Genomic DNA, 22185 nt, shown 5'->3' with positions numbered 1-22185 from the left:
CGAACAAACAAGAAACATTTGGTGAGCTAAGAAATATTATTTTCATTTCAGTTTGTAACAGCGACAAGTAAGTATTAAAGCAGAAAGCTTTCAGTTTTATTTCTATTTTTCCTCGTCTTGATGGTTTATCTGTTGACTAACACTCGATTTTCTCTTTTTTTCATTGTTTTCTTCAACTGACTGTTTAGCTTTTTGTTTCCTCTCAGACAACCAAGGCGCCGAGTACTTTCAAAGGTAAGGTAACACGAAGCTTTTCGATATTTGCGATGAGAAGAAAAAAGCACATTCAACTCTGAATGCTACAACCGATGAATTTTTCCCAAAAGAGCAATTAAATGCTATAGATGTCTTCTTCTGGTCGTTATCTGAACAGATCGTCGCCAAACTCTCAAAAACCTCACTTGAACATGCGAACTAACATTCACTTCCACTTCGAGGAAAGTACTTTAATTTGAAAAAATATTTTCGCGTAGGGCATGAGCAGAAATCAAAATGTTTCGGGATATTTTGATGTTTTTAGGATTGGTTGGCCTTTCAGTCGCCTTTGTTTGCATTGGAATTGTCTCCGCCCGAATAAAACGTCGAGAAGAGTGTACATTTTACACAATATTCATTGGCAGGATTCTTCAATTTTTAGAGAACAAATTCGTATCTCAGGCCCAACTTGGTTCTTTGTAAGACTTTTTCCTAGTATCAGCTGATCATCGGAAAAACATATCATGAAAGGTGATGACGTGGTACAAGGACCAAGTAACAATACTCTCAGTATGAGAACCCACGTTTTCGCCCTGGCTAGAATCAATTAGAGAAGGAGAGAGAAAGAAAAAAACGATAACAAGATACAATACAAAAAGCAAATAACGAACTTGCGACTTTTTTCGGCTTGTGCATGACGCCAGTTTTTCGGCTTATGCATACGCCAGTTTTGCGATTAAACTATTTCATTTGTTTATTTTTGGCAGGATTTGTGACAATGAAGACTCAACTGTTGATTGTGTTAACGTTATTCATAACTGGCATTTTATTTGATGTGGCTAACGCGACTCAAAAGGTCTGGCGAGAAACTCATTTGAATTTGTGAAAAAAAGTCTTTTCCGGTTTTGAATTTTTCTTTCTCCCTTGCCATGTTCCCAGGCCTGCCCAGCGGTAAACGGTCATCCTGGCATTCCCGGAAGTCCTGGGTTACCAGGCCCTTACGGTCGTGATGGAGCGAAGGGCGAAAAAGGAGAAAAAGGAGAGACTGGGCTGAAAGGTCAAAAGGGAGGTACCCAGGCCTCTTCTAACTGGAAGCAGTGTGTTTGGAATAACATGGATGACCGAGACCATGGTTTATTGAAGGTAAAATACTTCTACGTGAACGATATCAAAGGTACCCCTGCAGAAGAAAAACCGAATATGTTCGAGGTCAGATTGAAATAAAATTCTAAAAATCCTATCTGATATTTAAGTAGGTACTTGTCGCTGACGCGCTTTAAAAAATCAGCTAGATTTTTTTAGACAGTAAAATAGACACATTAGTAACCTGGCTAATTAGAACCTTTTTTTTAGGATTGTCTTTTCAAAAAGTTGTACGACAACACGGCTCTGCGCGTGTTCTACTCTGGAACTCTTGGCCTCAGCTGTGCGCTTTGTTGCAAGCGTTGGTTCTTTACCTTCAATGGCGCTGAGTGCAGTGGTCCAATGCCTATTGACGGAATTTTTTTCATTTATAAAGCAAGTGGCCAACAACCCCATCGAGTCCGCCATATTGAAGGGTACTGTGAGAACATCCCAAAGGGGCAAGTGCGTGTGGGGTTCAACGTGGGGAACTGCAAAGGCTATGGCAATGCAGATGCCATGTCTGGCTGGCTCGCAGTGTCCCGGATTGTGGTCGAAGAAGTACCCACTCCCCAGCAGTAAATGATTTGACGCAAATCATTGAGATGAGAAGATCAGACAACAGACTTTTGCACGATGACAATGCCCAGCCGTTCGTCACTGTAATTGTTGTTTTCTCCAGTTTGGTCTTATTAAAATTTGAAAAAGAAAATCTGGGTTTTGTACCTCTTTGGGGGCTGGGGTGAATGACAGTTTATTAAAGCGCGCTCACGTAGTAACTCAAACAGCAAGACATAACTGAGTCCGCAGTTTGTGTTAAAGATGTTGCTAAGCAACATGACGTCATAACGGCGACGTGACAGCGTTCGTTGTACTCGCGTGTTTTTTTGATAGGGGATCAGTGAAGGGCTAAAGGTTATATTTGTCAGTAAAAGGTGTAGATTTGGGCTTGGGCACTTTTAGCATTAAACATGCAGTTATAATAGTACAAGCATGTGAAAATCGCCGTGCAAAATGACACTGAACGTGTGGCCTCAACATGTCGGGCTCTCTTTTCAGAATGGTTCAAAACGAAGTTCGACAGTTCCTAAAATGAAAATTAATGTGTCAGTTTAGAGAATCTGAGACTAAAAAAAGACACCAAAACCGGTGGTATACAGAATTCGAGTTTCCGATATTAAAATATCAAAAATACTACAACCCCTCAATGCGAGATTATAGTTTTAGATTTCGAGTTCTGTTCACCGTTCTCGTAGACTGTGTGCCAGTGGAGGGGCGGGGGGGGGGGGGAATAGGGGAGGGAGAAGGGGAGCTCCTTGTTCTCTGCCGGCCGGGCTGAAATAATATTCTCTTCTGTCTATTCATTTCACATTCCACCAGGCGGTTGGGTATACGGTAAGATCATAAATGGAGCGATAGAGACTGCCAGAGGCGACTTTATCACAGTAACCTGACGTCTGTTCCCATTCCCAACATCGACGGTAGGCGATACGAATATATGTAAGCAGAAATGATTCATTAATCTTACTCTTTTCGGTAGATGTTAGACGGAACACGACGGGTGGCTTCAAGGACTTCGCCCGAGACGAGGATCACGTCGAAATCAGGAGCAAGAATCTGCGCGGCTAGACTGCGAGGCATATAACAAAGTTCCCTCGCGCAGTTTACAACCCTCGGCAAAACACGTTATCCTAAATGCCTGACTACCCCACAAGCAGACAACGATAAGGCCGCCTCGGCAAATACTTCCGCTTGGTAAGTTTAATACTAAACTTGCCAAATTCAAATCTAGAACAAGTATCTAAAATACAATGAAGTTCTTGGTCAGTGAGATCTTTTCCGCCTAAAGAAGGAATTTTAGCAATTAGCTAGCAAGTTCGTCTTTGAAAGGGTTAAAAATATTCACTGAAAACGCCATTTGCACATTTTCGTGTTCAGTGCTAGTGGTGAAGTTTTAATTAGTTTAGCGCCAAAAGTCAAATGTCGTGTCTATAAATCTGAAGTCCAAACAAAAGCACACGGTTTGAGTTTACTTTCCTTTTATTCAAGATGATAGCCAAAAAGACAGACTTCACTTCAATTATTATGCCGATCATCGTAGATTTCAAAAATAGATTTTAGTTCGTTTAGACAAGCAAACAGGAACATCATTCTCATTGGATGGAGCCCAGTGAACTGACAGAAAACTTTATACCTTGCTTAAATTAAGTTTATTTTACTTTACTTTGTAATAAATATCTGCCAAGAAAAGGAGTCGACACATGGTCAATAATGCAGTGGGCAAAATCTAAAAAATAAAGGCTTACGACCTTTTGCCATTTTGTAAACATGTTTCGCAGATGTGTTAAAAATGCTGTAACGATAACATGTACTTGTTATAGGCACTCGTTCATTTCCTCTCGGTTTGATAGTCACCATGGGACTCGCCTTGAAGGATTTTGTTCTCTCTACAGGTGCTTCCTTCGAAAGCCGACAAACACAGACCGGCTGTATTTATTATCTACTTGCGAATTGTCAAACGATACAGTACCCAAGAACTCAAATATTCAGCATTGAAAAAATCAGTAAAAAATTGGAAATTCAGTACGTGTGCACAAACCGAAACTTATATATAGCCTAAGATCAAAATCGACAATGAAGAGGAAAAACAACAAGAATAGAAGAAAGTTTTGATCTGCTTGCACATGCACTTAAATATATACACAGCCATATTTTTATGGCAACACATCGTTACATATCACTTGGTTTGAAGTATCAGGAATGATTTCACCGTTTAGGGCTCAATTAATGATAATATTATAATAATTAGATGTACATAAAAGACATAGCTCTGTTTTATGTATTTGGCTTCAATAAATATCTGCAAGAATTTATTTTTTGCATTTTTGAATACAAAGAGACAAAACAAAACAAAACAACGATAAAAGACTTCATCACATTGGACAAATCCACCACTGAACAAACCGTTTGAGCCAATAACATTGCGCGTTAAATTGAGAATAATAACTCACTTATTTTACAAACTTGTTCTGACGAGAAGCTCATTGAACAAACAGAGGAACAAACAAAAAACATTTGGTGAACAAGGAAACGTTATTTTCATTTCATTTTGTAACGGTGAGTATTGAAGAAAAACGCTTTCAGTTGTATTATTACTATTTTTCTCGTCTTGATGCTTTATCATATCCATTGACTAACAGTCCATTTTTCCTTTTCACCAACCATTTAGCTTTTTGTTTCCTCTCAGACAACCAAAGCACAGAGTTCTTTCAAAGGTAACGTAACACGGAGCGTTTCGATATCAGTTTTCGATGAGAAAAAAAATCACATCCAACTCAGAGTGCTACAACCGATGAATTTTTACAAAAAGAGCAATTAAATGCTATTGATGTCTTCTTCTGGTCGTTAGCTGAACAGATCGTCGCCAAACTCTCGAAAACCTCACTTGAACATGCGAACTAACATTCACTTCGAGGAAAGTACTTTAACTTGAAAAAATAATTCCGCTTGGGGCGTTAGAAGAAATTAGAATATTTCGAGATCTTTTGGTGTTTTAGCTTTCTTTAGCCCACTTTATTTTGAGGCTTGGTTGGTCCTTAAGTCGCATTTTTGTGCGTTGGAAATTGAATGTCTCTGCCCGATTAACATGTCGAGGAAAGTGTACATCCTGTAGATTTTAAACCAAAAATTTCAATGGTAGGATTATTCGATGTTCAGAGTACATGCATGCATCTCATACCCAATTCATCCCATCGTGCTCGTTTCTTTGCAAGACTTTGTCTTACTTTATCAGCTGATCATGAAAAACATCTTTTGAAAAGTGATGACGTGGTACAAGGACCAAGCAACAATACTCCCAGAACACAAAGCACCGAAAACCTTATGAGCACCCACTTTTTCGCCCTAGCTAGAATCAATCAGAGAGGCAGAAAGAAACGATGACTAGATACAAGAAAGAAAGCAAAAAACAACGACTTTTTCCCGGGTTGTGCATGGCAATCAAAGTACGCCAGTTTTGTAATTAGTCTGTTTTCTGTGTTTATTCTCGGCAGGATTTGTGAACAATGAAGACTCAATTGTTAATTGTGCTGACGATATTCACCACTGGTATTTTATCTGCTGCGGCCAACTCGACTCAGAAGGTGTGTGAAATGATTCCCGCTTTCAGTGAGTTTTGATCCTCTTTTCTTAATTCTTTCTCGCCTTTCTCGTCTCCAGGCCTGCCCAGCGGTAAACGGACATCCTGGCATTCCCGGAAGTCCTGGGTTACCAGGCCCTTACGGTCGTGATGGAGCGAAAGGCGACAAAGGAGAAAAAGGAGAGACTGGGCTGAAAGGTCAAAAGGGAGGGACCCAGGCCTCTTCCAACTGGAAGCAGTGTGTTTGGAGAAGCGGGGATGATCGAGACCATGGCTTAATAAAGGTAAAGAAGTTAGAAAAAACAGCTCGCGAATCATAAAACACTCCTACGTAAACGATGTCAAAGGTACCAGTAGAAGAAAAACCGAATTGGTTACCGGTCAGATTTTAAATAAAATTTGTATCTCATATCTTGTTAAGCGCTTGTTGCTGACGAGCTTTAAAAAGAGTCAGCTAGATTTTTTGGATATTGAGAAAAGACACTGACACCTTCTAAAAGTTTTCTTTAGGATTGCTTTTTTAAAAAGATGCACGACAACACGGCTCTGCGCGTGTTCTACTCTGGAGCTCTTCGCATATACAGGTGCACGATTTGTTGCAAGCGTTGGTTCTTTACCTTTAATGGCGCTGAGTGTAGTGGTCCGATGCCTATTGACGGAGTTGTTTACATGCAAGTTAGTGGTGCACAGCCGCTACCGCTACGAGTCCGCCATATTGAAGGGTACTGTGAGAACATCCCAAAGTGACGAGTGCGTGTTGGGTTCAACGTGGGAAACTGCACAGGTAAAGGCAATGCAGACGCTTATTCTCACTGGAACTCGGTGTCTCGGATCGTGGTCGAAGAAGTACCCGCCCCGCAGCAGTGAATGATTTGACACAAATCATTGAGAAGACCAGAAAATGATATAGACATTTGCACGCTGACAATGCCTTGCCGGTCGTCACTGTAATTGTTGTTTTACTTCAGACTGGTCTAATTAAAATTTGAAAACGTATATTTTTGTTGTTGTACTTCTTTGGGGACTGTGGTAAATAATAGCTGATAAAAACACGTTCATGAAATAGCTGAGGGTGGCAAAGGGAGTCTAGATCACTTTTCACGAAAAATAAAATAGCCATTTCACGAGACACGAGAAATAAAAGATCTTTCACGGAACACAAAAACTTTCTTTACCACCCTCAATAGTGTTTCACTGAAAAAACCGAGCAATTTCATGATTCACGAGAGTAAGGCCTTTCACCAATCAAGAAAAAAAAATTATACAATCCTCAACCGATCATAACATTTTCTCCGAGATATAACTGAGCCTGCGGTTTTCATTAAGGATGTTTCTAAGCAACACGACGTTTCCTTATGGAGTCATAATGACGTCATAGTGTACGTTTTTCTTGAAAGGTCATATGTTATATTTGTTAGTAATGTGTGAATGTTATTTTAGCGGCTTGAATAGTGTTGAGCATACATTTCTATTAGATTCTAACATGAATAAATAATAAATAATAATAAATAATTAACTTATATTGCGCAATTATCAATTTAAAAAATTTCAATTTCGCATTACAATATAATTAAAAAATAAAAAAAGCTAAAAATTTTAAATTTAAATTCACAAGCTAAAGAAGTTTAAAATGAATATAACTATAAAAAGAAATGTACAATTAAAAAGCTTTTGAAAATAAAAAGGTCTTGATGGCTTTCTTAAAACTTTGCACTGATGACATGTTTCTTATTTCACTTGGAAGATCGTTCCATAATTTAGGGGCGGCCACATGAAAAGAGCGATCTCCAAACTAAACTAACAATTCAAATCGTCTCACCCGTGTCCCTAGGAAGGAAATTCTAAACAGTGGAGCACCTACGAACTTTGAAAATTTTCGTAAAGGAATTGTTTTAACGTGGTACAGATAATGTATGGGCATTTTCAGTAAGCTAATATTTTTTATTTATCTATAAGCAAATAATGAAATTAAAAGCAAATTAATTAAAGATGAATTCCAGTCCGTACTGCGCAATCTCGGCTGCAATGTTTATTTGAGCCCACCACGAAGGAATGTTTACAAGCAAAACTAAAAATTCCGCGACAAACTTACCTTTTTCTTCATTATTAACGCCAGATATCCTTGCACAACAAATAATAACGAGTAGAAGAACCTTGACGCTATTTCAAACCGACGTTTCAGCTCATCGGAAATCCTTGAACGAAACGAACTGTAATGGCGGACTAAAAAACTTCATGTATGCTGTCACCGAAGTGTAACGTTTCAACGAATTCAAAACAAAAACGAAAACAAACCCCGAGTCTGCGCAGTACGGACTGGAAATCAGCTTTAAACCCTAGTCAGAACCGTAGCCAGCATAGACGAGACAAGAGCTACGATTACCAAAGGCGCGAGCCGGTAGGGGGGTTTAGGGGCAAGGTGTCATAAAAATTGAAACCAAGAAGCTCTAAAACGCTATTTCAGAATTTTCCATAAGGTTTTTTTCATAAATATTAATGTCGTTCAATTGGGGATTATTTTCTCAACTCATCGTATTTTAAAAAAGATGAAGGGTTCAACATGACACGAGCATGGGTCAAAGAAAAATTCTGAGTAACCCGAGGGGAAATAGAGTAAGTGTAATGCAACAACAGAAAAATATGAATGATCAATTTTCCTTCCTGTTACTCACTTCAATTTTGGGTGGTTCAAGTTCGCTATGTTATAACAATAGAGTTGATGTTCGCGGGCGTAAATATGTTTTTGGCCCGACTCAGGCTCATTTTAGCCCTCGCCTGCGGCTCGGGCTAAAATGAGCTCTGAGAAGGGCCAAAAACATATTTACGCCCAAGAACATTAACTCTATTACTATTATAATCAATTCAGAGGGCATTAAGTTAAGGAATCAAAAATAGTAAGCGATATCTTGAACACTGCCGTTGCGAGTCGGCGTTTATTTCTGATTGTAAAGTTTACAAAACTCGGCAGAAAACCGCAAAAGTACTCAAAACAATCTTTGCCTGAAGAGGAAATTACAAAATTCTATCGGCAGCAAAGAAATAGTAGTCATTTAGAAGTGTTAAAATTAATTGTGCTGTTAACTGAACTGGCAGTTTGGAATATGCTTGAAATTCAACTGAGCGAGTTTCACTCGACGAAGACAAACTTACATTCACTTCGCCGCCTGGATTCTTCTTTTAGTTTCTGTAATTCCTCTTCATCTAGCTAAGAAGACTGAGAATTTGCTTTCCCGTTCAGTCCTTCAACCATTTTGTTGTTTTAAACCTTAAAAACAGTTTGCAATTGCAGATGGAAGCGTCTTGACTCAAATTAAACGAAGCTTGAAGTGATGCCAACTTGTGCCAGCCAGCAAGAAAACGGAGCGAACGGTTGAATGGTTTTCAGTTCTGATTGACTGGCTTCGTTATTTTCTTGTTTCTGATTGGTCCACGGCAGCGGGCTAAAATATATTATGCCCGCTGAATTCTTCATTTTAGCCCGCAAAATACGCCACAATGCCCGATGAAATGATTATAATATATGTTTTAGTTTGACGTTATCAAAAACTGGATCAGTGTGATCGTAATACTTAAATCCATTTGACCTTTTCGCTACGGCTCAACTCATACATGTATAAAGTGCTAGTGATTATTTATTCGTGTTTAAGCACTGGTAACACAATCCATTGTTACGGAATTAAGTGCGACGCTTTTTATAAATCGGCTTTCAGAAACACTTGCGTAGAGTTTTGTGTTGAGATGAGAAAGCTGAACCACACATTCTCAATTGGTTATGCCATGTATGATATGGGCTAGACACGTTTCAAATTTGTTATATAACGTTTGCAAATTTGACAAGTCACGTTTTTTCTACGAGATCGCAAGTGTTGATCACCCACAGCGAAAAGTAATCACTTGAGAAATTAAATATTCCCTTGAGAAATTAAAACAGTCCCTTGAGAGTTTACAACTATGCGGTAAGAGAGTGACAAGCTTGTCCTCGTATCATCTATTTTACTTGTAAACAAGCAAAATAGCCTAAAAAATGATAAACGTGCCCCATGTTTTGAGTATTTTATGGCTAACTAAAAACTGCATGGAGAAAAACTTAATTACACCTTAAATAGAAAAACAGGTACACGTAAGTACTAACAGTATTTTCCATATATCACTCCTTCTTAGTTTTACTGTCACCATTTTTACAGCACACACGACACAGGCATCTACACATCAGTCGTATCACCATGACAACCAAGGTCACTATAGCAACAAGGAAAGCCATGACATCAAGTAAGTAGTACTGATACCAAGGGATGTTAAACACTTGAGCTCTGAGGTGAGTGAGGTGATGCGCTCCACCATGTCTGAGTACATACTCTATCCAATCACAGGTTTCTTGAAGAGGTGTTTGTCGACGATCCTTTAACAGGCCAGAAATATGCATTGCTTTTGTTTTGAAGCTAAAGAAGAAAGTCACAGAAAACAATTTAACTTTGTATAGTCGACTCCCGATAACTCGAACCTTCAAGGGAAATTGAAAAAGGTTCGAGTTATCGAGAGTTCGAGTTATCGGAAGTCGAGAAAGATAACAAAGCAAAGCAACAGGAGAAGTTAGGGTAAAGTGTACTGTGAACTTTGCAGGTTTTAAAGGGAACAACGTCAGGCTACTGCTACAGAGTTCATACGATTTACTAGCTTTCAATACGCCCTGACACTTCTCAACTTATCTATTACTATCAATTATCCTTGAAAGTTTTCTAAGGCCCGATTTGACAGAATCGGTATCTTCCACCAACAAACTTAACGTCTGTAGCACGTCAATGGCGTGGCAGTTTCGAGCACAGTTCATTTTTTGAGGGGCATTCGTGGGCGGCTCTGACTCATGTACATGTTTATTTCAAAATAAATTCAATGTTTTTGACTGCAGTACACCGTTTGCTTTGACTTTTCACGTATTGACAGACATGGTTAGAGTTATCGAGGGTAAAATTACAGTCCGACCTCTACTAAGCGGCCACCCTCGGGACTTTGAAAAGTGGCCGCTTAATAGAAGTTGGCCTTTTAATAGAGGTACAATATAAATTGTATAGGAATTGCAGTAAACACGATTCTATTGACTCTAAAAAGTGAACATATAAGAAGATATATCCAAAATTCATTGTAACAAAACATCACGTACATTTCCAGCCAATGCATAGTTCTAGCTCTAAAACAGAAGGCATGTAGTTGAAATGTACAGTGTATTTCTTAGGTTAATAATGAATAGAAAAAGATGCAAAACATCGTTGACAAGTTTCTTAGGCCTTTTTGCATCAACAGTTAGTACGTGAAAAAAATTGTGCTCAAGATACTTCACCATTTCGCTTGGAAATATAATTTGCTGGTCGCTTAATAGAGGTAAAAACCCATATAAATAATACACTTGTGACAGAAAAAAGGTGGCCGCGGCCGCTTAATAGAGGTGGTCGTCAAATACAGCAGTTTAGTGACAAATAAATCGGGACTTTGGGAAGTGGCCGCTTAATGGAGGGTGGCCGCCTAATAGGTGGCCGCTTAATAGAGGTCGGACTGTATATAGAGAATGATCTGAAGGGAAACAAAAATTGGTTCGAGTTATCGAGGGTAAAATAACAGCAAATGCATGACGGAAATCCAGGGGAATTCGATTTTGGTTCGAGTTAATGCGGGGTTCGAGTTACCGAGGGTTCGAGTCATCAGAAGTCGACTATATATTTATTTTACAGTAAATTCTAAATCTGAACTAACTGACATTCTGTTGAAAACCATCTGATAACGATTTGCTAAGTATCAATCTCGAGCCCAGAGTCCGTCGATCAGCGGTATGGGACGGACTCTGGGAAACTGGAATTGATCAGATCAATTTCAGGTCAATTTCAGGTAGAACCTTGGTCTTCCGGTTTTTATTGCGCATGCTCTTAGGTCTAAGCGGAAGTAAATTTCCCAGAACGGAAGTAAATCGAGAAAGCTGAACTATTTCTAACACAGTATCGACTGAACTAGTGTTTATCGAAGCAACAAAAGTAACAATAACGTTCTGCAGTTAACAAAAGAGAGAGTTAACAAAAGAGCGTCTGGTTTTTTGATTTCCTTTAGTCTCTTTCTTGAGCATTCTGCTATATTTGTTTTAAATCAAAGGTCTTGTTAGCCTTTCAGGATTCCGTCTGTGAAGACTGAGTGCGTGTGTCCGTTGTTGTTTTGCAGAGGACGGCTAAATAATAGCATGATGCACAACCCACGGGCAAGCTATTGTTCTGTTCATAAAAAAATATTCGCATATTTTTGTTTGGCGACTTTCGTATATTTCAAAGGCTCCTCGCTGACAGCGCATCTTTTCAGGATAGATTGCATGTTTTCGAGCAAACATTTTTTTCCTCGTCGAATGGCGGTGATATTAATAAAGACGTTAAAGGCCATACCGGTCAACGTAGACTTGCCACATTTCAGAATTTGCGCGCTGCAGGTGAGACAAGTCGCTTGTTCCGCCACGATCCTCCGCCATTTTATTTCTCATGCACGCGCGCGCCCTCCGTTTCCGTATCCAGCGGTCTCCTGCGAATCTAATGAGCGACCTGAAGCAAGTCTACGGTCAACGCTATTCAAAAGGTGTAATTAGCATTTTGGCGACTCAGCACGTGCACACATGTGTTATAATTTTTCGACAATTCTTTTTCTTCAGCAAAACAACAAATTCTGCGTCATTTGTTATTATTTTGAATCAGCACTGTCTGCGATATTCAGTTTTTCAACCGGATCGGAGATTTGAATGAAAACAGTAGTTCTAGCGAGATTTGTAAGTCAACTATAAATTGAGTTTTCAATCGACCTTGTCCTTGGTGACGCCGTCGTTGTTGCTTTAAAACTCTAAAAAATCGACGCTTAAAGGAGGTCCTTTTTTATTCATGGTATCTTTTACGGTCAAAGAGAAGGGTAGAATTAGAAAATACTTCATTTATATAGCGCCATATCACGAGTTCTTATGTGTTTTACAAAATTAAGCTGATTCTTCTGAACATTTGACCATGGAAAACAAAAAACGTTTTTCCAGGGTTTCCGGTTTGGTTTACTTCCGGGAAAGATTTTTAATGTTCTGTGAGGACCAGTAGAAATAATGAAATTAATTCAGTTTCCCAGAGTGAGTCCCGGCGCCCCTACCGCTGATCAACCGCTGACGGACCGAGGAGCCGGGGGTCACTCTGGGCTCGAGATTGGCTAAGTATCTGCTTGAGACAAGCAATGCATGCAAAAGGATACAGCTACATCACACAATGCAAAAAGATGCAGTTGAGTTACTTACTGATAACATGCACCTTGCCTAATTACCGTAATTATTCGATTATTCGATAAATTAGCGCCACGGGCGCTAATTAATTTTTTGGACCTTGAGAGTGGGTGCTTATTCGAGGTGGGCGCTTATTCGAGGCTGGGCGCTTTCTAAATTTTCTCCATTTTTAGCAAGTAGTTAGTTTATTTTGCAGCAAAAAGAATGAATAAAAATAAAACGTGAAGGTGTACCAAAGCAAAACTTAAACTGTTCATTGAATGTTTTTGTAAAAATACAAAGAAACCTCGGTCTTCACGGAAGTCACTTATGAGTTCTAAGTCAATTTCAATCGCAATTTCAATAATAATCAATACTCCTCTTGTGCACTTCAGAGTATTTTATGAGGGAGGTGTAGGGTGGGCGCTTATTCGAGGCTGGGCGCTTATTAACGTTTCCTACCTACAGGGTGGGCGCTTATTCGAGGCTGGGCGCTTATTAACGTTTCCTACCTGCAGGGTGGGCGCTTATTCGAGGCTGGGCGCTTATTAACGTTTCCTACCTACAGGGTGGGCGCTTTTTCGAGGCTGGGCGCTTATTAACGTTTCCTACCTACAGGTCGGGCGCTTATTCGAGGCTGGGCGCTTATTAACGTTTCCTACTTACAGGGTGGGCGCTTATTCGAGGCTGGGCGCTTATTAACGTTTCCTACCTACAGGGTGGGCGCTTATTCGAGGGTGGCCGCTTAATCGAATAAATACGGTATTAGTAACAAATTGAACAACATCAATATTTACCTTGGCTCACTTATAACATGTTCAATTGTTTCAAACAATTGTTGGGCATTACTGGTTTTCCAATTCACGGCTAAACCAAGACCAACATGTTCTACTTTCTTGGCATTACTGTGCTGGTCTCCATACAGAGGAAAAGCTACTAAAGGAACTCCATAATATGCCGACTCATAAAGACTGTTGTGTCCCACATGAGAGACAAAAGCTTTGATGTCCTTGTGAGCCAGTAGATCATTCTGAGGTAACCCCTCTATAATTTTGACGTTCGCTGCAAGGAAGGAAGGAATGTAACCTGCAGAAGAGGAGAGAATTAATTGTGTCAATAAAGCTTTGCAGCGTAAAGAATTGACATCAAATGGCTTGAGAAAAATGTTTTAAGTTAAAATTTGGTCCCATACAGGGAACGTTAATAGAATAAAATAATTTGTTTACTGATTGGACACACATTAAGATAAACGAACTGACAGATCCACTAACCCGTCCACCATCTGACCTACCAACTGACGACACAAATTGATTATACTAATGTACAACTACTAGTTAAAATAGTTTCCGCCCAACATCCGAGCAACACAGGCAAAAAAAAAGTTACCAAAGAGACCTCATAGCATGGTAACAGTTTAGGGTCCAGCTAACAAAAACCTTTTAGCACTCAAGCTGACCCCGCAAGAGAAAAATGGGTAATTTTGAAGTTATCTATATTTCAGTTAAAACGGACGTTTCACGCCAGTTCAAAAAGAAAATGGCATGCGTTTTGAACATTTTTACGAGGGTTGACTTTAATTTTTCGAGAATGCTTTAGAATTTAATTACGGGGTCACCAAGTTAGATCTTTTAAATGGTATAAAAAATGTTGCTGTGCTATGAGCAGATTTTTGGTACTTAATTTTCGCATTCATTGCTCGAACTTTCAGCGGAATCCGTCTTAATACCTTTAAGTCTCCACACAACTCGCTGTTTCAGCTTCCCAAATGCTGTAGCTAACATATCAACCACTGGTTTTGGAAGAATTGATGCCACATTTGATCCAAAGGAAACAATGATAAAACCATGGCCCCCTGAATTGCTGACAAATTTGTCTAAATCAGGGGGGAGGGGTTTTGCAGCATCTTTGACTTTCAGTGGTCCAACCATTACATTGCCTGTAACAAATATAATCACACTATTATAAAGTCATCTTAAACCTTGATAGTTAAAGCCAGGCCAGTGTGGTCAACTTCATATATCCATAAGATGATGTGACTAAGAGTATTACTCCTCCTCCCTCCCCTCCCCCAAGATGGTATGATAGTTTTGGCATTACACCCCACTGTTCCCACACTCATATACTCTGGACCTAGTGGACTGGGAAAGATTTGTCTGGGTGTCCTGTCAGGACCATATTGGAAGACCTACTGGCCAATCTGGGGTAATTGGAACAGAGGAACATTAAAACAGGTTCAACTAGCCTGCGAATACAGATACAGCCGCCTCTCATTCGCGTCCCGTAACGAAGAGCGAAACGCGAAGAGAGACCACAGGTAGCCCAAGCTCCTAAAGGAGCCGTCAACATATAGACCACATACGACATTGCGTAATAACGTTATTATAAGGGTTTGTATGGGAATATAACGATCGTAAAAATAATTCAAAATAGAGGAAAAATATCCAATAAAATTCACTTAACTATCCTCTTCTGTCTATATCTTGTGTTTCTATGCCGTTTGGAGGCGATTTGAAGCCATTTCAGTGGGTTTTAGGTTCGCTGGTTTCCTATCATTTAAGGGTTTGTATGGGAATATAACGATCGTAAAAAATAATTCAAAATAAAGGGGAAAATATCCGATAAAATCGACTTACCTATCCTCTTCTATGCAAATCTTTTGTTTCTATGCCGTTTGGGGGCGTTTTGAAGCGATTCCAGTGGGTTTTAGGTTCGCTGGTTTCCTCTCTATATATAATTATATATAGAGAGGAAACCAGCGAACCTAAAACCCACTGGAATCGCTTCAAAACGCCCCCAAACGGCATAGAAACAAAAGATTTGCATAGAAGAGGATAGGTAAGTCGATTTTATCGGATATTTTCCCCTTTATTTTGAATTATTTTTTACGATCGTTATATTCCCATACAAACCCTTAAATGATAGGAAACCAGCGAACCTAAAACCCACTGAAATGGCTTCAAATCGCCTCCAAACGGCATAGAAACACAAGATATAGACAATAGAGGATAGTTAAGTTAATTTTATTGGATATTTTTCCTCTATTTTGAATTATTTTTTACGATCGTTATATTCCCATACAAACCCTTATAATAACGTTATTACGCAATGTCGTATGTGGTCTATATGTTGACGGCTCCTTTAGGAGCTTGGGCTACCTGTGGAGAGACGTCTGCGATTCACGGCCAGAAATTCCATACTGATGACGTTAACCACTAATTAGATTTCCCACACCACACGCAGTTGGTCTTGCATAATTATATTTTTTGTTTTCAGCCGCACATTACTTGCTTGATCACAAACACTTTCAAGGCAGACAAGGGCACATTTATGGGTCATTAACACCGGACAACTTCATCGCGAAAATTAGAAATCCCTATACGAGTTGCACATTAGTAAAATTTGGAAAAATAAGCTGCGAAATCACTAGATGACATTGTTTTGGAACTTGAGCCGCGCAAATCTCGGAGGTGTTGGGCCGTAAATACCGATACCGCAACGATCATAACAATTCTTCTGAGTTAGTTTCTTCTTTCCCCGCTGTTTGTCAAATTAAAATTCTGTTTTTCTGTAGCATTTATTCTTTGGTTGTGGATGGTTCAGGTCGTTCAGGTTATCTGTATTTCACATTTTTGTTGCTTGTTTGTTTCCCGGGGTTTGTTTTGCCGGCTGCCTTTATGTAAATAAAAGTTAGGTGACAAAATTGATCTATTTTTAACGGCCGCTGTGGCGCGTCCTTTCTGTACATCTTTGAGGTAGTTCATCTTGTTATAAAGCAGTTTCTTTTTATTTCCCAATTACATATGAATTATAGATATAATAGAAATTCTAAGGTATAGCTTCGGTGTAGTTTCACGATCCTTCCCAACTTTGAGTCCGCAATAACATCCGGTTTTTTTACCGTTCGTGTAATGAAGTGTTATATTTCGCATACATTATGTAAATTAACTAGCTGACCAATCAGCGCTCCTGTCCGGATTCTGGACAGATTTACGTCATCAATATGGAATTTCTGGCCGTGAATCGCAGACGTCTCTCTTCGTGTTTCGCTCTTCGTTGCGGGACGCGAATGAGAGGCGGCTGTATTCGCAGGCTAAGGTTCAACTGGTGCAATGGAAAGTTATACAAGAACAGATGAAAAGCCCCTTTGTTTTTAATTATTTCTTGTGTTCCTGTAAACCTTTTATTGGGCAGATTTCACTTCAGGCTCTCAGCCAGGGTTTAAAAAGTGGGAGTCCAAAATTTGTATAAGGACTGACTTTGTCCCCATAGAAGGGCCTAAGGAAAATGCAAGGTGTTTTTCTGCAGTAATGAGTGCAAAGGTATCTAACGATTTCCAAATTTGCTTAAAAGACCTCTGTGTACAGTAATTCATATTAATTTTCTTTGAAAAGTGGCCATCCATAGGACTCCTGGACTCCCACCTGGCTAAAAGCCTGTTTCACTTGCTCAATTTATCTGAGAGTTTCTCACAACCTGGGATGCCAGTAAAATTGCATTTTCTGATATTTCTTCCAAGACAGCCCCTCCAGCTTGGTATGGAAAATTCCAACATAGATGCATTTTATAACGTGGATATCTTAACTGTTACCTGTGACTGGGCATGGCCTAGCCGAGCTTGACAGAAAACAATTTTCAGTCCAGCTCCTAAATGCCTTACAGTAAAAACCCGCGAGTAAGAACCTGTTAGGCTAAAATTTGCGAATCAGATACCATTTTTATAAGAACCTAATTAGCCTTAAATGTGAAAACAGTTTCTTATTTTCTAAAATTGATTAAATATGTTCAATTATTACCCCAGATGCAATGTAATGTAAATTTATACAAGAAAAAGGCCAAATACCACTAAGATCTCTATTTAACAACATTGAAATTTTTCCGCAGAAAATAAGAACCTAATTAGCCTTAATTTGTGTTAATAACCCTTAATGTAAGAACATGTAAGTGTTTAGGCTAATCTAAAAAACAATAGGTTCTCACTCGCGGATTTTTACTGTATTTCAATAATAATGAAGATTTCATACTTGGCAAAAGAGGTTGTGCGTACTCTAAAGCAAAATCTGCTGTGATTATGACAAGCTCAACATCACCAGCTGCCTCTTGAAAGCTTCGTTCAGGTTTGATGTTGTACTTCACTTTCAGTGCATCCATTGGCCTGTAATTTGCAAAATACATAAAAAGCTTCGCCCCAACGTACGCTCCCAAATTCATTGTACGTTCCACTAAAGTCATTTTGTCAGTAAATCCTGTCATTAGTTGTGGAACATAAGACACAGGCATGGGTATCATGTGGCTAAAACCAAATGGAATATTTGGTGGTGCAGGCAAAATCTCCACTCTCGGAATATTAAGACGTTCACCAAGCAATACGCCACAAAATGCAACACTGTCGTAGATAAGGAGGTCGAAGCCTTTCAGTTCCTTGAGAACCTCTGTGCTGTTCAAAGCACTTTCACACAAAATAGGCATTACCTCTTTCATTTTTAAGAACATTTGTATCATGTTTCCCTCAAGTTGAGTCCGTATCATGGTATCTTCCAGAAAGCCAATTTTATATGGTACTTGGTAAATCTTGTGCTGCACTTTTTCACTGGGTTTGATTTTTTGGGTTGAGGGAACAACAAATACAACCTACAAGAAAGAAATAAAGAAACATTACTTTGCTTTTGAGACCACTCTCTCCTCGAAAATTCTAATGACCTTCCATGGATTGGGCATTGATGTTATCTTGAACAACACAATAGAGGGTGTACCACTTTTTATACCATGCCATAGAAAATACAGCCAATCAGAATACAGGAAAGCCGTTGTATATTCGACGGTATTCAACCCAACCTTCCCATAGTGCGCTGCGACTGTATTCTCGACGAAATTTAGTAAGCGTATTTTCTATGACATGGTATAAAATAGTTACACAACACTTTCTCGTGGTATACTATGGAATATCCCACTTGTCACTTGTATTTTCTTGGCATACACACTCGCCTAAAGGCTCGTGTGTATACCGAGAAAATACAAGTGACTCGTGGGATATTCCATAGTATACCACTCGAAAGCGTTGCATAACTAGTATGTATGCTTGTCAAACAGGATCAAAATGTTGAAGAGTGATATTTATGTACCGAGTAATATTTATGTAAGATATTTATGTAAGAGTGATATTTATGTACCGAGTTTTATGACCAAATTACATTATATATATCCAAAAAACAATACATATGTCCAAAACTGCGTTATATAGATCCAAAAATTCGACAACCTGTTTTCGTTTTATATATAACAGTCAAATGATTTCATGTAAACATTTCGCGGACTTTTCTCGACATATATTTTATTCGGTCAGTATTGCATGTAAGTCTACATGACCTGTCCCGCATCCCGAAGCATGACAATATGGCGGCTCGGTGGATTACCAAACATCGATTCTTTTTTCGATTCTTTGGTGGGAGTCATTCCTCCACTCTTTGTTGTAGCTAGCAACAAACTCACTGTTCGTTCATAATCGTCAACTTTGCGACACCAGAATTCTGCACTGTCGGCTTGGTTGGTAGACAAGTGATTTCTTGCTCCTCGTATAACTCCCACCAGAGAATTGAAAACTAAACTAATAGTCGATGTTTGGTATCCTCCGAGCCGCAAATGCTGTGGGATGGGGACAGGACATGTAGAGACCTCTGTAGACTTAAATACAATACTGACCGACTAGAATATAGTCTGCGAAATATTTAAATAGAAACTGTATTGAAATATGTGAAATCATTTGACTGTTATTGCGTTCGACGAAGGAGAGCGCAAGCCTAATTTTGTTTTTGAGTCCTGTGTCTTTTGAGTTGGTATGCCTGTGTACTGTTATGCGGAATGAATCGAGCCGTAATGTGCGCGCAAATGTATGGACACCAGATTGGCCGCCCCGATCGGCCGGGAAACTGGTAACCACAGGTGTCCTCGATTTCATGCAAGATGGCGTCCCAAACGAAGCTTAGAAACATTATTCGACTTGAAAAAAGGGTTAAAACATGTGGCCAAAATTGTAATTTTGCCAAAAATGCCTTGGAGAACATTAGAAGGTTATCATCCAAGGTAGCAGAGTTGTCTTCAGCCACCGAACGTCATAAAAAGAGTGGAAATCGAGTAAGTCGATGCGTAGTTTCGTAGGGAGTTCGTTCGTAGGTAAACTAGCGTGTGTCCTGCAATTATATGTTGCACAAAACTTCAAATTGTTAGAATTAAATGCATCGAGAATGGGTGTAATACGGATCAAAACTGTTTAATCACTTCTCTGAATTTGTGATATATCGTTATTCCTAGAGACCCTAGACGTTTTGACGGGGAAATCGTTGTATAGTGTATGTATTATGCGGGTAGTGAATTCCTGTGTGAATTATGTCTGTGGAATTTTAAATCGAAGTGAAACTATTTCCAGAAGTTTGTGGAAGTTTAAATCTCGTTTACTGCCAAACAATAACAAGTCAAGTGAAATAAATAATTATTTTTGTGTACATAATATTTCATTCATTCTATGTTCTTTTGGCTCGTCACACAATCTTTCTTACACTTATCCTCCTCGCGTTTAGTGAGGTATAAGCATAGTAACTAACTTTGACATAAGGCATGCTACTAGTAGGCCGACCATGTCGGTTCTTTGCCACTGCCTGCTTACCTTGGGTCTATTTTACCTATAGGTCGAACGCACTCCCATGATCTCTGATTACTACTAGTATATAAATTAACGACAACAAGTCGCCGGATTTTTGAACTATTTAAATCGCAATTTGGATATACATACCGTAGTTTTGGACATAGATATTGCACTATGGATATATATGATGCAATTTAGACATAAATATGGCAACTCGGTACATAAATATCACTCTTCGACATTTTGATCCTGTTTGACAAGCATAACTTTGCACGGTTCTGAAGTGCCTTTTGGAGCCGAGAGTCTTTGGAGTATTCGTCTAGCTTCTTCTTGGAATTGACCTATGACATTCCCTGGCTGAAACAATTCCTTGGTAGAGTATGAGTAGGAGGAAAGTAGAAAAAAATAGATCTTTCCAAATATGTCATGATTTGTTGAGCGAACGTGCGAGTGGAACGTGCAAAGCCATGAAAAATGCAAACTCAATGAGTCAATGACGCGCGGTGACTCTTCTTGACATGCAAGATTCGATACGAGAGAAAAATCTCGACAAATTTCAGCTGCAAACCATTATCTACAAAACAAAAGAAACGAAAACCCAAACAATGTTATCCTCTGTCTTTCCACGATGATATGATGGACAATTAAGAGGCATATAAAGAAATAAAAACGGAATATGGGAAGCCTTCGCTAAACTTTTTTGGACCATAAAAAATCATGCAAGCATGACAATGCAAAAATCATTCTTTACCTCGTGGCCTCTAGACGCCAGCTCTTCCAGTGTATGCCTTGTGTTAATGTACTGCGATCCTCCCATGGTATAGAATGCAGCGATCCGGGCCGACAAAGTCGTGTTGACTGCTAGTAAAAGCGTGTAGACCAAACACAACACCGCCATCTTGCCTGTTGGTGTTCCTTTGACACCGACTCTGCGTTGTTTAGTTCTTGTATTTTGTTCAAAGAAGTATCAAGAAATTCCGGCAAAAATTTACAATTGCCAGTGATCAATTGCAAAGAAAAACGATCTCGCCATCGGTACAGTAGAAGAAATAGAAAAATTCCAAGCCAAGATTTCGTGATTTAATTTACATATTCGCTGTCACTTTTAAATGTTCATTGTTTCACCTTTCGCTGTGAAACCAACTTTGTAATGAGGACACGCGTTTTTGTAAATCACTATAGTTCTTACTCTAATACTGAGAGAGTTTTACAATCCTCACCAAGTTGCCTTGTCAAATGGAATTTAAAAAGGAGTTAGCATACTAGAATACTACTGATACTAGCACACACTGTTCTGCTTGAGCCATTTTAATCAAACTCAGTCACCCAGAACTCAAATATTCACGTCTCGCAGAATCGACTTAATGACTTGCCTGAGTGAAAACATTATTATTGATGAGTGCATTGACACGCAGAAATTATCAGCCTATTGTGTGAATTGATATAAATGAAGAGAGTCAGAGAGAAAATAAAAAAATGAAGAAAACAAAACAAGGTAGTATATTAAGGTTGACACGTAAAAGTACAGCTATGTTCCGGTTTCAAACTACCATCGCACAACATTCTGATTAAAAAATCTTCTTGTTTTCACCGTTTACCAGTCAAAACATGCAAAAAATCAGCTAAAAATCGGCGCATTCACAGCTAAGCTTTCAAAGTGTTGTACGAACAGAATTAAATATGTAGCTTTTATTCGTTTGGCTGTTCCAGCGAAATTACACTGATATTTTATAGCAAGTAGGGAAACAAAACGTGGCAAACAAGTTGAGAATGGAAGGCTTCATCCTATTGGACAAATCATCGACCAAACAAACCGTTTTAGCCAATCACAGTGCG

The 22185-nt window shown here is 39.1% G+C and overlaps 3 protein-coding genes across 3 annotated transcripts; 2 read left to right on the top strand and 1 right to left on the bottom strand.

Annotated features, from left to right (window-relative positions):
- Positions 1-973: 973 nt before the first annotated feature.
- LOC144651927 (collagen triple helix repeat-containing protein 1-like) lies at positions 974-2291 on the top strand. Its single transcript, XM_078512000.1, has 3 exons — positions 974-1051; positions 1135-1338; positions 1549-2291. The coding sequence occupies exons 1-3, from the start codon at positions 974-976 to the stop codon at positions 1897-1899; spliced, it is 633 nt and encodes a 210-aa protein (XP_078368126.1). The 3' UTR covers positions 1900-2291.
- A 123-nt stretch (positions 2292-2414) lies between these two features.
- LOC144651942 (collagen triple helix repeat-containing protein 1-like) lies at positions 2415-6724 on the top strand. Its single transcript, XM_078512017.1, has 3 exons — positions 2415-5459; positions 5536-5739; positions 5966-6724. Exons 1-3 carry the CDS (start codon positions 5382-5384, stop codon positions 6200-6202), a joined length of 519 nt encoding a protein of 172 aa, XP_078368143.1. The 5' UTR covers positions 2415-5381; the 3' UTR covers positions 6203-6724.
- A 1596-nt stretch (positions 6725-8320) lies between these two features.
- LOC144649828 (2-hydroxyacylsphingosine 1-beta-galactosyltransferase-like) lies at positions 8321-21518 on the bottom strand. Its single transcript, XM_078509427.1, has 5 exons — positions 21101-21518; positions 17735-18341; positions 14440-14649; positions 13511-13799; positions 8321-9894 (listed from the first exon to the last, which is right to left on the bottom strand). Exons 1-5 carry the CDS (start codon positions 21245-21247, stop codon positions 9603-9605), a joined length of 1545 nt encoding a protein of 514 aa, XP_078365553.1. The 5' UTR covers positions 21248-21518; the 3' UTR covers positions 8321-9602.
- Between the last annotated feature and the right edge of the window lie 667 nt (positions 21519-22185).

Source organism: Oculina patagonica, chromosome 4 (assembly GCF_052425735.1).
Source record: "Oculina patagonica isolate OP01 chromosome 4, crgOcupat, whole genome shotgun sequence".
Taxonomy (NCBI): Eukaryota; Metazoa; Cnidaria; class Anthozoa; order Scleractinia; family Oculinidae; genus Oculina; species Oculina patagonica.
Note: the sequence above shows the minus strand (reverse complement) of the source record. Positions and strands in the feature narration are given on the sequence as shown.